The sequence below is a fragment of the Schistocerca americana genome, chromosome 7, assembly GCF_021461395.2.
Source record: "Schistocerca americana isolate TAMUIC-IGC-003095 chromosome 7, iqSchAmer2.1, whole genome shotgun sequence".
Classification (NCBI taxonomy): domain Eukaryota; kingdom Metazoa; phylum Arthropoda; class Insecta; order Orthoptera; family Acrididae; genus Schistocerca; species Schistocerca americana.
Genome location: NC_060125.1, coordinates 424,421,628 through 424,436,182, shown reverse-complemented (window position 1 = coordinate 424,436,182; position 14,555 = coordinate 424,421,628). Strand labels below are relative to the sequence as shown.

The window sequence follows — 14,555 nt, the reverse complement described above, 5'->3', positions numbered from 1 at the left end:
CACACCGTTGGGTGGTTTGCGGAGTATAAATGTAGATGTAGATAGTTGGCAAGGCACTAAACGAAACGTGTTGGCGTATTACAGGATGTTTGAAACCTACGCCACTTGTAGAACTCTACCGGCAGGCGTAGGGCCACAAGTTATTCTTTGTGAAGTAGCCGCTAATGCGAAGGGAACTAATCAGGCTTATTAGGAAAACCATCCATTAAACGGGAACTTTCCAGTAGCCACAAGTATGAAGTCCAGAAGAAGTTTCATCAAGATCACCTCAGTGTTGTGAACAATAGCAGCTACATGAGGCACACAACTGTGAATTTCTCGACTTGACAATTACTCACTCAATCTGGTCACCCCTTTCGGAAACCCTCCCACCTGGGCAGGAACAGAATTGGGTCATTTGGAGCTCAGTCAGGCGCCTTCGATCTGAAGTTGGAATACCCGGAGTAACCTCCAGAAATGGCACTTTCCGTGGATACCACGAACTGGAACAGCTGGTCTGTCTGTCAACTATGCCCAGCATCTTGCATAGATGGAGATCTTCTGCTCGCGGTTCCGAGCGGAATTGATGTTGCAAAATTTTGGGCAACATTAGTGTAGTTTAATAATTCTTCCTATCTTTTGTTTTGTCAATTACCATGTATTGTATTTGTTTACGACTCCAATAAATAACGAATAAATACTTAAGGTCTTGGTAATAAATGTAAGTGAAGAAGATTCGACGTCCCGCAGCGTAGCTGCAATATTGTTTTTGCACTAGCAACCCTTTGTTACGATGGTAATAGCTGTGAAGCGGGACTACACACAATTTGATTATATCAATCGATTGACATGATAGCCTATATTCTGCGTAATTTTCTAAAGCACATGAAACAAGCACTTTAAAGCCGATGGGGATGGAGTGCTGTTGTTTGTCTTTTTTTTCACGTGAGGACCTGATAAGTGGCTAATTATAAAATGGTACAGTATATTTCTTATCTGTACAGGAAAGACTCTTAATACGCTTTTCTTGACAGCAGTATTGCAAAACACTGATAAGTAGTATAAAGACGTAATGGGAAATGCTAACTGTCGAGAAGACATTGCCACTGGTTATCTCAAGAGGATACATCTGCTGAAGGGTATCGGCTGCTGATTCTGAAAACGCTTTGGCGCCATTTATTTTTTTCGCAAGGTTAGGGGCACGAAAGGTGATACGTGTTCCGATTATTGACTCTCCGACTTGAAAATACAAATTCATGAGATTCTATGGGAATGTGATGCGAATATGAAATAAAGAGAGAACAAATTTATCTTTGGTGAGTGAAGCCAGCTGGACACATTACAATATTTTCGTGGAATACTGGTCTGCAAAGATCTGTTCTAGACGTAATATTGAGCAATATTGTTTAATTAAGTCTGTTAATAGTTACAACAACATCAGGCAAAATCAACTGTAAAATGCTGCGAGTTCTTCGTATCTAAGGCCAGTGCGTCGTCTCTCGCATGTTTTGTTGTATCTGGTAATGTAACATTATTCAAGTTTTCAATTGGAAGGATTTTGTGGACAAATTTTTCTAAACTTGTCGAAGGTGGTTGATGATAATAATAAACTATAATGGTACTACTTCCTATCATTAACAGCCCTCCACAAAACTGACAGAAGTCTGAAGTCGTGTGGAAATAATAAAACATAATGTACAGGTAGATTTAATATTGCATTCTTTAAATATTTTGATGACAATAGAAAAGTAAAATTTTCATAGAGGAACACATATTGCGTTCATTCATTGTGAGAAAGCATTTGATTGTGTAAGCAGAAATATATTTTTTTCTTTTCGTTTTGCGTCGTTCCTTAGTTGCTGCAAAGTTCATGGAGGTGTGTTCTGTCTACTCCATTAACCACCATTCATTTACTTGCATAGACAGAACACAACTCCATAAATAAAAAGCCTTATTGAAATTTTAGAAATGATGAAACAAGTAATCAGATCACTTTCGAACGATGTGTCACTGGCACATAATTCGATGAAACTTTGACCATACATGGAAAGAACTGCCACGATATAGTACAGAAGCTAACGGAAAGAAATACGCAACGAGATGAACAGAAATGACACTTTTATTCAAAAACATTAATTACATCTACATCTACATCCGTACTCCGCAAGCCACCTGACGGTGTGTGGTGGAGGGTACTTCGAGTACCTCTATCGGTTCTCCCTTCTATTCCAGTCTCGCGTTGTTCGTGGAAAGGAAGATTGTCGGTACGCCTCTGTGTGGGCTCTAATCTCTCTGATTTTATCCTCACGGTCTCTTCGCGAGATATACGTAGGAGGGAGCAATATACTGCTTGACTCCTCGGTGAAGGTATGTTCTCGAAACTTCAACAAAAGCCCGTACCGAGCTACTGAGCGTCTCTCCTGCAAAGTCTTCCACTGGAGTTTAACTGTTATCTCTGTAACGCTTTCGCGATTACTAAATGATCCTATAACGAAGCGCGCTGCTCTCCGTTGGATCTTCTCTATCTCTTCTATCAACCCTATCTGGTACGGATCCCACACTGGTGAGCAATACTCAAGCACTGGGCGAACAAGTCTACTGTAACCTGCTTCCTTCGTTTTCGGATTGCATTTCCTTAGGATTCTTCCAATGAATCTCAGTCTGGCATCTGCTTTATCGACGATCAACTTTATATGATCATTCCATTTTAAATCACTCCTAATGCCTACTCCCAGATAATTTATGGAATTAACTGCTTCCAGTTGCTGACCTGCTATATTGTAGCTAAATGATAAGGGATCTTTCTTTCTATGTATTCGCAGCACGTTACACTTGTCTACATTGAGATTCAATTGCCATTCCCTGCACCGTGCGTCAATTCGTCGCAGATCCTCCTGCATTTCAGTACAATTTTCCATTGTTACAACCTCTCGATATACCACAGCATCATCCGCGAAAAGCCTCAGTGAACTTCCGATGTTATCCACAAGGTCATTTATGTATATTGTGAATAGCAACGGTCCTACGACAACTACGCTGATATTGGTGATGATCCCATGGAGCTAACGACGACACATGATTCTTAATAACGTTGCATTTTCTGCCATGTGTCCCAGTGATGGCCACAAGGTTAGTAATATTTCTTGTGGTGGGTCGTTCCACTCCTCCACCAGCGCAGTTGACAGCTGGTGAATCGCCGTTGGAGCATGTGGACGAGGTGCATTATGTCTCCCCAACGCGTCTCACACGTACTCGATGGGATTAAGTCGGGAGTACGGACAGGTCAGTCCAATGGCCGAATATCCTCTCGTTCCAAGAGCTCCTCCACGTGCGCAGTTCGATGCGGTCGCACATTGTCATCCATAAAAATGAAATCAGGGCCGAATACGTCCCTGACAAGACGTGGGGAAAGAGTATAGTATGATAATAACGTTGATAGTGAGTGTCACCAGTCCCATGCAATATTATGCCTCATCACACCGTAGCACCTGGACTATCAAACCGATCACGTTCGACGGTGTGCTTGGGTGCATTTAGTAAATGAATCGACTTCATTTACTTCTGGTACGATGGACGTGGAATAATTATGGGCAAATTTTAAACACATTGTACATCACGCATTGGACAAGTATGTGCCGAAAAAGTGGGTTACGGACGGAAAAGACCCACCGTGCTTTAACAGCGCAATTCGGAGAATACTCAGGAAGCAAAGGCAGTTGCACTCGCGGTACAAGAAAGGTCGGGAGAATGAGGACAGGCAAAAGTTAGTAGAGATTCGTGCTGCTGTAAAAAGAGCGATGCGCGAAGCATTCAACCACTACCACCGTCATACCTTAGCAAAAGATCTTGCTGAAAACACAAGGAAATTCTGGTTTTACGTAAAATCGGTAAGCGAGTCGAAGGCTTCCATCCAGTCACTCACTGATCATTCTGGCCTGGCAACGGAAGACAGCAAAACGAAAGCTGAAATTTTAAATTTAGCATTTGAGAAATCTTTCACGCAGGAGGATCGTACAAACATACCGCCGTTTGAGTCTCGTACAGATTCCCGTATGGAGGACATAGTGACAGACATCCCTGGGGTTGTGAAGCAGCTGAATGGGTTGAAAATAAATAAATCGCCAGGTCCCGATGGGATTCCAATTCGGTTTTGCATTGGCTCCTTACTTAGCTTGCATTTATCGCGAATCTCTTGCCCAACGTAAAGTCCCGAGCGACTGGAAAAAGCGCAGGTGACGCCTGTATATAAGAAGGGTAGAAGGACGGATCCTCAAAATTACAGACCAATATCCTTAACATCGGTTTGTTGCAGGATTCTCGAACATATTCTCAGTTCGAATATAATGAATTTCCTTGAGACAAAGAAGTTGCTGTCCATGCATCAGCACGGCTTCAGAAAGCATCTCTCCTGCGAAACGCAACTCGCCCTTTTTTCACATGATATCTTGCGAACCATGGATGAAGGGTATCAGACGGATGCCATATTCCTTGACTTCCGGAAAGCATTTGACTCGGTGCCCCACTGCATACTCCTAACTAAGGTACGAGCATATGGGATTGGTTCCCAAGTATATGAGTGGCTCGAAGACTTCTTAAGTAATAGAACTCAGTACGTTGTTCTCGATGGTGGCGGGCGCTGATAACCTCGCTGTTGTGCGCCCTAAAACACTAATAATCATCATCATAATCATCTCGATGGTGAGTGTTCATCGGAGGTGAGGGTATCATCTGGAGTGCCCCAGGGAAGTGTGGTAGGTCCGCTGTTGTTTTCTATCTACATAAATGATCTTTTGGATAGGGTGGATAGCATTGTGCGGCTGTTTGCTGATGATGCTGTGGTGTACGGGAAGGTGTCGTCGTTGAGTGACTGTAGGAGGATACAAGATGACTTGGACAGGATTTGTGATTGGTGTAAAGAATGGCAGCTAACTCTAAATATAGATAAATGTAAATTAATGCAGATGAATAGGGAAAAGAATCCTGTAATGTTAGAATACTCCATTAGTAGTGTAGCGCTTGACACAGTCACGTCGATTAAATATTTGGGCGTAACATTGCAGAGCGATATGAAGTGGGACAAGCATGTAATGACAGTTGTGGGGAAGGCGGATATTCGTCTTCGGTTCATTAGTAGAATTTTGGGAAGATGTGGTTTATCTGCAAAGGAGACCGCTTATAAAACACCAATACGACCTATTCTTGAGTATTGCTCGAGCGTTTGGGATCCCTATCAGGTCGGATTGAGGGAGGACATAGAAGCAATTCAGAGGCGGGCTGCTAGATTTGTTACTGGTAGGTTTGATCATCACGCGAGTGTTACGGAAATGCTTCAGGAACTCGGGTGGGAGTCTCTAGAGGAAAGGAGGCGTTCTTTTCGTGAATCGCTACTGAGGAAATTTAGAGAACCAGCATTTCAGGCTGACTGCAGTACAATTTTATTGTCGCCAACTTACATTTCGCGGAAACACCACAAAGATAAGATAAGAGAGATTAGAGCTCGTACAGAGGCATATAGGCAGTCATTTTTCCCTCGTTCTGTTTGGGAGTGGAACAGGGAGAGAAGATGCTAGTTGTGGTACGAGGCACCCTCCGCCACGCACCGTATGGTGGATTGCGGAGTATGTATGTAGATGTAGATTTGACCGTTTTGGTAGTCCAGGAGTTACAGTCTAGGAAGGTGTAATGTTGCATAGGCATGCTGACCTCCGAATGTTTGAGCACCATACACTCATCGGTCAACGTTACTGTGACACCGTACTCCTTCCCCATGTGCGTCTTTTCAGGGATGCATTCGGTCCCGACTTCATTTTTATGGGTGACAATCCGCGTCCGCATCGAACTGCGCACGTGGAGGCGCTGGTGGAACGAAAGGTAATTCGGTCAATATACTGGCCTGTCCGATGTCCTGACTTACAGCCCATCGAAAATGTGTGGGGCACGTGTGGGAGACGTATTGAAGCACGTCCACATTCACCAACGACAATCCACGCTGGTGGAGGAATGGAACATCTTTCCACAAGAACTCCTTGCCAACCAACATTGTAGCATTTCGCAGAGCGTGCATTGTCGTCCGCTCTGATCACAAAACCTATGAAGAAACATATCCCGCCGTTTGTAATGTTAGAAGGACCATCGTAAATCGCAATGACTTCAGTGTACTTACTGTCTCTGAATAAAAGCGTCATTTTAGTTCGTCTCATTACGTATTTCTCTCAGTTACTTTCTGTAATATCTTTATCAGTTCTTTCTAAGAATAGTCCCAAGTTTCATCGAACTACGCTACTTGGCAGTGACACATCATGCGAAAGCTATTTTCGTCCTTAAGTTTTGGACAGCAGTGTTGATCAATGAAATGAGGAACAGAATTTTCTAAATGTTGGCCAATAAATAGTGTGCTACGACCAACTTGTCCCTTATCACTAAGGTACTGAACAACTGTATCAGTGTTGCTGTAATGAACATGAACAGTTCGTGATGGCAACATGCAGTTTCAAGGTAACAACACATTCGTCGCCATACTATATGCAATTGATCAAATTCTTTGCTAGTACTGAAGACGAACATCTAAGGTTATTTAAAAAACAAAAAAAACACTTGTTGTAAGGCAATCCCATGACGAAAAATTAAATATTTTTTTTGAGGGAAAATGCCTATTACAAACCAAAGTTATACATAAAATTCGGTATTAAGGCAAATCAATTCTTTTAAACGTTTAGATTACACTGTCTGATATAAACGTTGCTGATGTATCATACAAAGTAAAAAAAATAAATTCCAAATAACAGAACTCCAAAGAGAAGCGAAATATGGAACATTCACACTCAAAGTAGGCAAAGGTTGGCAGTCACTGAAATGAAATTTCCGACTCGACCCAATCAATCTCACTCTCATTTTAGTTATGAAAATTGTGGTGCAAGTTTCCTGAAACTGGTAGAAATTTTGGGTATCAGAATACGGCTCGGTTTGGGAGACAGAAAAGAAGGTGTCTGAAGTCGTCAGTGTTGTGAAACCTACAAGAGATTAAAAGTCCTTGCGGATGCGATGCTTAAATAATACGCGGATTTAACAAATTCCGAGATGCCGTCGTCAACCTAACAAAGGAAGTAGTTCTGTTTATTAAATGAAAAATGTTGTGAAATCTGAATCTACTGATGCGCTATAGATGGCTGCTAGTTTCTGGAGTATACCACAGAACAAAAATGATTTCGTCACGGTCATCATGAAGTGCTTGTGGGCCGGGGCAATGGCCAGTTCCACACGTTCTGTGCCCTCACGGTGGCAAGGACAAGTATCACTGTACATCCACATCTACATACATAATCCCCAAGCCACCTTATGGTGATTGGCGGAGGCTACCTTGCACTACTGCTGGGTCATTTCCTTTCCTGTTGCACTCGCAAACAGAGCGGGGGAAAAACTACTCTCTTTATGCCTCCATAAGAGCCCTAACTTCTCTTGTCTTCTTGGCCCTTGCGCGAAAATTACGTTGGCGTCAGTGGAGCCGTTCTCTACTCTCCTTCAAATGCCGGTTTTCTAAATTTTCTCAATAGTTTCCCTGGAGGGAATATAAATAGAGTGAAAAGTGATGGCCCTATAAACACTCCTTCGGGAGAACACCAGATGTTCCTTTACGTATGAAGATATCTCTGCCTTGAGAACGCATGCTGTGTTCTCTTTGCTAGAAACTCTTCTGTCCAATCACAAAGCTGATCTGATATTCCGTATGCTTGTATTTTGTTCAATAGGCGATAGTGTTGAACTGTATCGAACTCCTTCCGCAAGTCAAGGAACACAGAATCAACCCGTGTGACGACATCTGCTGCTTCCTGGGTCTCGTGGACGGACAGAGGGAGCTGGGTTAAATACGGTCGTTATTTTCGGAACCCATGATGATTCCTGGAGAGAAGATTATCGGTCTCTCTAGAAATGTCAGCATACATGAACATAAAATGGACCCACAAATGCGCTTAAACAGGAAGAAAGATCCCATTGCTGTATCATTACACAATTGCGGAACACTGGAAACAGTCGCATCCACCAAATATCTAGGCTTATGCGTTCGGAGCGACTAAAAGTGGAAGACAACATAAAACTAGTCGCAGATAAGGCAGATGCCAGACTGCGATTTATCGCAAGAATCACCAGGAATTGTGATCTGAACACAAAGGAAACCCTCGTTCCACGAATACTTTAATATTGCTCGACAATCCAGCATCTCTGCCAGATGATAGAGGAAATAGAAAAGATCCAAAGAAGAGCAACACGTTTCTTTACAGATTCATTCAGTAATCACGGAAGAGTGACGGTGACTCTCAGCCAATTCCAGTGGCTGGCGCTGGAACAGAAGAGTCCTGTAACACGATGTGCTTTACTGTTAAACTTCTGAGATCGTACGTTCCTAGAAGGGTCAATCAGTATAGGCTTCATCCTGCGTATCTTGCGATCAAGAATATCAGCGAGATTCCTGCTGACACGGCGGCTTACCACTACCAGCAGTCGTTCTTCCTGCGAATGGTTTGCGAAAATGGGGAAGTGACAGTGGACCAGAAAGTACCCTCCGCCAGACACCATGAGGTGGCTTGCGGAGCGTAAGTGTAGATGAGAATTTTTTTCTATCATCTCTACACAGTTATTTTGTTTCCCTAAAATGTGTATGCAATTTTTGACACTCTGTGCTTAGAATCTCCTCTGCTTTTACAAAAATGTTACTGTGATAAAGGGCTGCAATATATAATCATTCAAAATGGATAACATTTGTGGTATAGTTAGAAAATACACGGTGCTTACTTTCTCTGCTCTCTGTCGAGTTCGTTTTTGCTGCTCGCTAACGAAAAGATCCTCAGCTTGCAACCAGAGAACTGTGACCTCGTGCTCAGGATGTATGGAATCAGCAGCGTTAAACCTGGAAATAAGGCACTTCTGTTAGACAGTGTACAGATTAATACTGGCGAAAATTAGCACATAGTACTGCGTAGGCACTCAACAACATTTCTACGTTTAGCGATCGGAGATCGGCGGCCCAAATCCATGTCCGGCCATCCAGATTTAGGTATCACGATTTGCATAAATCGCTTAAGACAAATTCTGCGATGGTTAATCCGAAAAGTGACCACTCAGTTCGATCATAGAGACATTTTCGGCAGCGTGTTAACAGTAGGAACAGCATGCAAAAAGAAAGGAGCCGGAAAAAAAATCGTAATATCATTGCCTGGAGAGGAAGGTGTGGTCCCTACAAGAGTGGTGAGGCCCCAAACTCTCCACTACAAGAACTCAAGCGCTTACCCCCCCCCCCCAACCCCCCCCCCACCCCCCGAGGACAGAGCGAACACGTGCACGCGTCGTCGATTGCACTAGAGACTTTGCCGTTTTAAATCGGGTTCTAAGCGATGACACCATATCTTGTCTCTAGCGACCACTAGTGATTGGAAATCATTCCTGTTTTTGGCATAGTACTGCTGATGTTCGGGAGAGAGTCCTGTTCGATGCGCTTCCTGTGCTGGTTGAAGGCTGGAAATTTCAGTTTGTCCTTGATGAAGGCGTGATCACTTCTGACGCTGAATCTGATCTCTGCGACAATGGCTGGTGCCATTGTTGAATAATGAGGGTATCCGCCCTCTGGACTTTTTTTTTGTGTCATCAGTCTTCTGACTGGTTTGATGCGGTCAGCCACGAATTTCTCTCCTGTGCCAACCTCTTCATCTCGGAGTAGCAGTTCCAACCTACATCCTCAATTATTTCCTGCTCTCTATTATCGTGACGTCTTCACAGGTGTGCTATCATCCTGTTCCTTCTCCTTGTCAGTATTTTCCACGTTTTCCTTTCCTCTGCAGTTCTGCGCTGAACCTCCTCATTCCTTATCTTATCGGAGCACCTAATTTTCAACATTCGTTTCTCGCACCACATTTCAAGTGCTTCGATTCTCTTCTGTTGCGGTATTCACACAGTCCATGTTTCACTACTATACAATGCTGTGCTCCAAACGTACATTCTGAGAAATTTCTTCCTCAAATCAAGACCTACGTTCGATACTAGTAGATTTCTCTTGGCCAGGAATGCTCTTTTTGCCAGCGCTAGTCTGTTTTTTATGTCCTTCTTGCTCCTTCCATCATTGCTTATTTTGTTCACTGGGCAGTAGAATTTCTTAACTTCACGTACTTCCTGACCATCACTCCTAATGTTAAGTTTCTCGATGTTCTCATTTCTGCTGATTCTCATTACTTCCGTTTTTCTTCGATTTACTCTCAATCTACATTGTACAATCATTAGACCATCCCATTCACCAGATCATTAATTCTTCTTCACTTTCACTCGGGATAGGAATATCAACAACAAATAGTATCATTGATATTCTTTCGCCTTGAATTTTAATTCCACTCCTGAACCTTTTTTTTATTTCCATAATTATTTCTTCGATGTACGGATTGAACAGTAGCGGCGAAAGACTACATCCCTATCTTACACCCTGTTTTACCCCGAGCACTCCTATTATTCCCTCTTAGCTCTTGTGCATATTGATATTACCCGTCTCTCTCCATAGCTTACCCCAATTTTTCTCAGAATTCTGAACATCTTGCACCATTTTCCATTGTCGAACGCTTTTTTCAGTTCTACAAATCCTATGAACGTGTCTTGATTTTTGTTTAGTCTTGCTTCCACTGTCAACTGCAACGTCAGAACTGCCTCTCTGGTGCCTTTACCTTTCGTAAAGCCAAACTGATCGTCATCTAGCATATCCTCAATTTACTTTTCCATTCTTCTGTATATTATTCTTGTCAGCAACTTGGATGCATCAGCTGTTCAGCTGATTGTGCAATACTTCTCGCCCTTGTCTGCTCTTGCAGTCTTCGGAATTGTGTGGATGATATTTTTCCGGAAGTCAGATGGTATGTCGCCAGACTCATACGTTGTACATATCAACGTGAATAGTCGTTTTGTTGGCACTTCCTCCAATGATTTTAGAAATTCTGATGGAATGTTATCTGTCCCTTCTGCGTATTTGATCCTAAGTCCTGGACTAAGGCATTGGTATTAAGGTGTGGCGTTCCGCCCCGCATTTCGTCGGCCACCGACGTCCGTGCTACCCTGAATCGCTTGCGCCTTGTCCCTTACAGCGGACATGTAGTCCTTTTCGTACACTCGCGCCATTCTTCGGTGAATTTTCGTTCGCAGCACCCCTTCCACTGTCAGGAAACTCACTACATCCACTTGATCGTCTTTGGAGACATCCATTCTTCTGTTTTCAGTACGAATTAGTGCAGTGGACGGTCAACTTGTGAGCGTGCTCGCTCTGTCTTCATGTGGGTATATGCCCGCGTCTTCGTAGCGGCGAGTCTTGGGCCTCGACGTTCTTATAGGGACCACACTTCCTTCCACAAATAACGACATTCCAATCCTTTTAGCCGTTTTAATTCTACAGCCTCCGGCCCGTTTCTTTTTGAATGTACCAGGTGATCAAAAAGTCAGTATAAATTTGAAAACTGAATAAATCACGGCATAATGTAGATAGAGAGGTACAAATGACACGAGGTTTTATTAGAACCAAAAAAATACAAAAGTTCAAAAAATGTCAGACAGATGGCGCTTCATCTGATCAGAATAGCTATAATTATCATAACAAAGTAAGACAAAGCAAAGATGATGTTCTTTACAGGAAATGTTCAATATGTCCACCATCATTGCTCAAAAATAGCTGTAGTCGAGGAATAATGTTGTGAACAGCACTGTAAAGCATGTCCGGAGTTATGGCGAGGCATTGGCGTCGGATGTTGTCTTTCAGCATCCCTAGAGATGTCGGTCGATCACGACACACTTGCGACTTCAGGTAACCCCAAAGCCAATAATCGTACGGACTGAGGTCTGGAGACCTGGGAGGCCAAGCATGACGAAAGTGGCGGCTGAGCACGCTATCATCACCATACGACGCGCGCAAGAGATCTTTCACGCGTCTAGCAATATGGGGTGGAGCGCCATCCTGCATAAACATCGTGCGTCCAGCAGGTGTCTATCAGCCAGGCTGGGGATGATGCGATTCTGTAACATATCAGCGTACCTCTCACCCGTCACTGTAGCAGTTTTGCTGTCCAGTGCCATCTGTCGGACATTTTGTGAACCTTTTTTGTGTTCTAATAAAACCCCATGTCATTCTGAGAATTTGTGTCGATTTTTGCCTCTCTATCTACTTTATTCCGTGGTTTATTAAGTTTTTAAATTTATACTGATTTTTTGATCACCCGGTATCTTACTGAAGTACCTCTTCATTCGTCATTCTGTGAGTCCATTTCACTTCTAGAATTTTTATCCACGAACACCTTGGAAAACTGTCCAAGTAGGTTTTCTTTCTGTCCATGATTCGTTGCTGTGTAGTACTATAGTCCAGATGTTACATGTTAACTGTTCCTTCTGTCGCTTTTTGGCAGAACATCTTGCTTACAAATGGAGAACACAGTATTGTAAACATTTTTATATGAAGGCAACAAACACCGCTCTGGCTGTAGAAAATTTGTTAAAACCATGAAGGTTTCACGATAGTTTAGGCGCATCCTCAGGTTATCTAAACAGGGACAGAGATGAAGTATTTGCAATTTTTTTTCTTTTTACAATGTCTTTGAGAATACCGATACATGGAGTAAAATAGATCCCCGCTTTTGGTACTCGTATAATAGTGCGTACAATATTATTTAACGACTTTCTTGAAGCCTCTCCCCGCCACTCACGCCACTGATAAAATTAAAACCCGTTGGAGGTGTTTGTCAAATAGATAAAACGGTGTGCCCCTAAAACAAAATGAAATGAGTATTTGGTGCTCATCCTGAACGCCTAGCCAAAACTGAGACGTAGCAATATCTTCAGAAATTTTGACTCCATATCCGGATAGACCCTTGTTATAATTTTCGACAACGTATTTTGCTGCGAGTACGAACTTCTACTGTTTATAAAGTTTCCATTGGTTCACTCAGTGCACGGAATAATATTCATTATAAATATTACTAGTCTGTATCATACGGGATTAACAGTATTAGTTTCCAATCTACACATCGTCGATGTTTTATATCAACTTCTGATTAAAACTGTAATTATTTTATGTACAGCACCTCTTTCACGCTTCACAGTTAGGTCCACTAGCCCTACTTTTTCTAGCGCCATTTCACTATGTTTTCAGATACCACGGCCAATGCAGCTTTCATCGTGGCTGCTTGCATTGGGCTGTAGCTAGCTAGCCCAGTGTCTCTCATGGCTGAGCCCGCATAGTCTCCAGCTGATATTACTGTATGTTTTTATTGGTTCTTACATGAAATTCCGCACACTTTGAAGGGCTTATTTTTCTCCCTCCGCACCAAATACTCGTTTTATTTTGTTTTAGGAACACTCCGTTTTGTCTATTGTACTAACGCTTCTAGCTGGTTTCAGTTTTATCAGTAACAGGAAGGACTGGGAGATGCTCCAAGAAAAGCGTTAAATAATGTTGTACACATAATTATGTAACTGTCTAATGTGCGGGTCTATTTTACTACATGTAACAGTATTCACTAAGACTATGTACAAAGAAAAAACTGTAAAATACTTCATTTCTAATCGATCCTTAGATCACCTGAGGATGCACCCACACTGGCTTGAAACCGATCGTGGTTTTAATAAATCTTTTACAGTCAGAACGATGTTTATTGCCTTTATATAAAAATGAGGACATTTGACTACGATTTCCAGCAATTAAAAATATTTACAATATAGTGTATGGTCACCGGGATCTATTTAGTTAGTTAACCGGTTTTCGTCTTACAAGGCCATCATCACACTTTAACTGCCTCTCTTCGTCAAGGATGTTATACAATGGTGTTCTTTATAACAACACTGGAAAAGCTGATACCGGTCTAGAGTGAGGTACGAACGCAGAGTAACTGTCATCTTTGACAGTGGACTGTTAACGTATTTAAAATTAATATTAAATGGACAGAAACTGTTCAGTTCTTCACCTTTTCTAAACTCCACACAAACCTCACGGCTTCACAGTGTTTCCCACACTGGATGTTCCTTTCTATTCGTCTATTTTCCTGTATTTAATTATTTTATTGTAATTGCCTATGTTCTCCTTATATTCTGTTTTTACAATTGTCAGTCCAATCTTTTACTCTGTCTCTGCATCACTTTCCATGTGTAACAACTCTTCAAGATATTCCTTGGTTTCTTGTCAGCTATTAATTTTATTTTGTTGGGACGGTTAATTTCAAATTTTGTAGAGGCACAGTTTTTAGAATTTAATGTTAATGTTTTCCTGGTTTGCTCATTTTATATTTATTTATTCTTTAGCTTTTAACTTTCTAATTGCGTTGCCATTCCACTGTAAAATACGACTTTTACTCTAGGTTCGTGCCTCACTCTATGTTATAGCATCTATTCCAATGTTTTTTACAAGTATTGTAACTTCTTTGACGACGATAGTCCGTTAAAGTTTCATGATTGCCGTGTAAGCCGAAAACTGGTTAACTTAAAAAATTAATCCTGTAGAACATACCTGATATTCATTCATAGTCCAGGTAAAACACTTGGATAATCTCTTTATTAAGTTTATCGGAATTCCT

At 42.0% G+C, this 14,555-nt stretch overlaps 1 protein-coding gene across 1 annotated transcript in view; it reads right to left on the bottom strand.

Moving 5' to 3' along the window:
- The window catches only part of LOC124622978 (bumetanide-sensitive sodium-(potassium)-chloride cotransporter-like), a 591,187-nt gene that overhangs the window by 15,363 nt on the left and 561,269 nt on the right, over positions 1-14,555 (bottom strand). Inside the window, exon 18 of the mRNA XM_047148767.1 lies at positions 8,767-8,881. Within this exon, the coding sequence (XP_047004723.1) occupies positions 8,767-8,881 (115 nt within the window). The remainder of the gene's footprint in view (positions 1-8,766; positions 8,882-14,555) is intronic.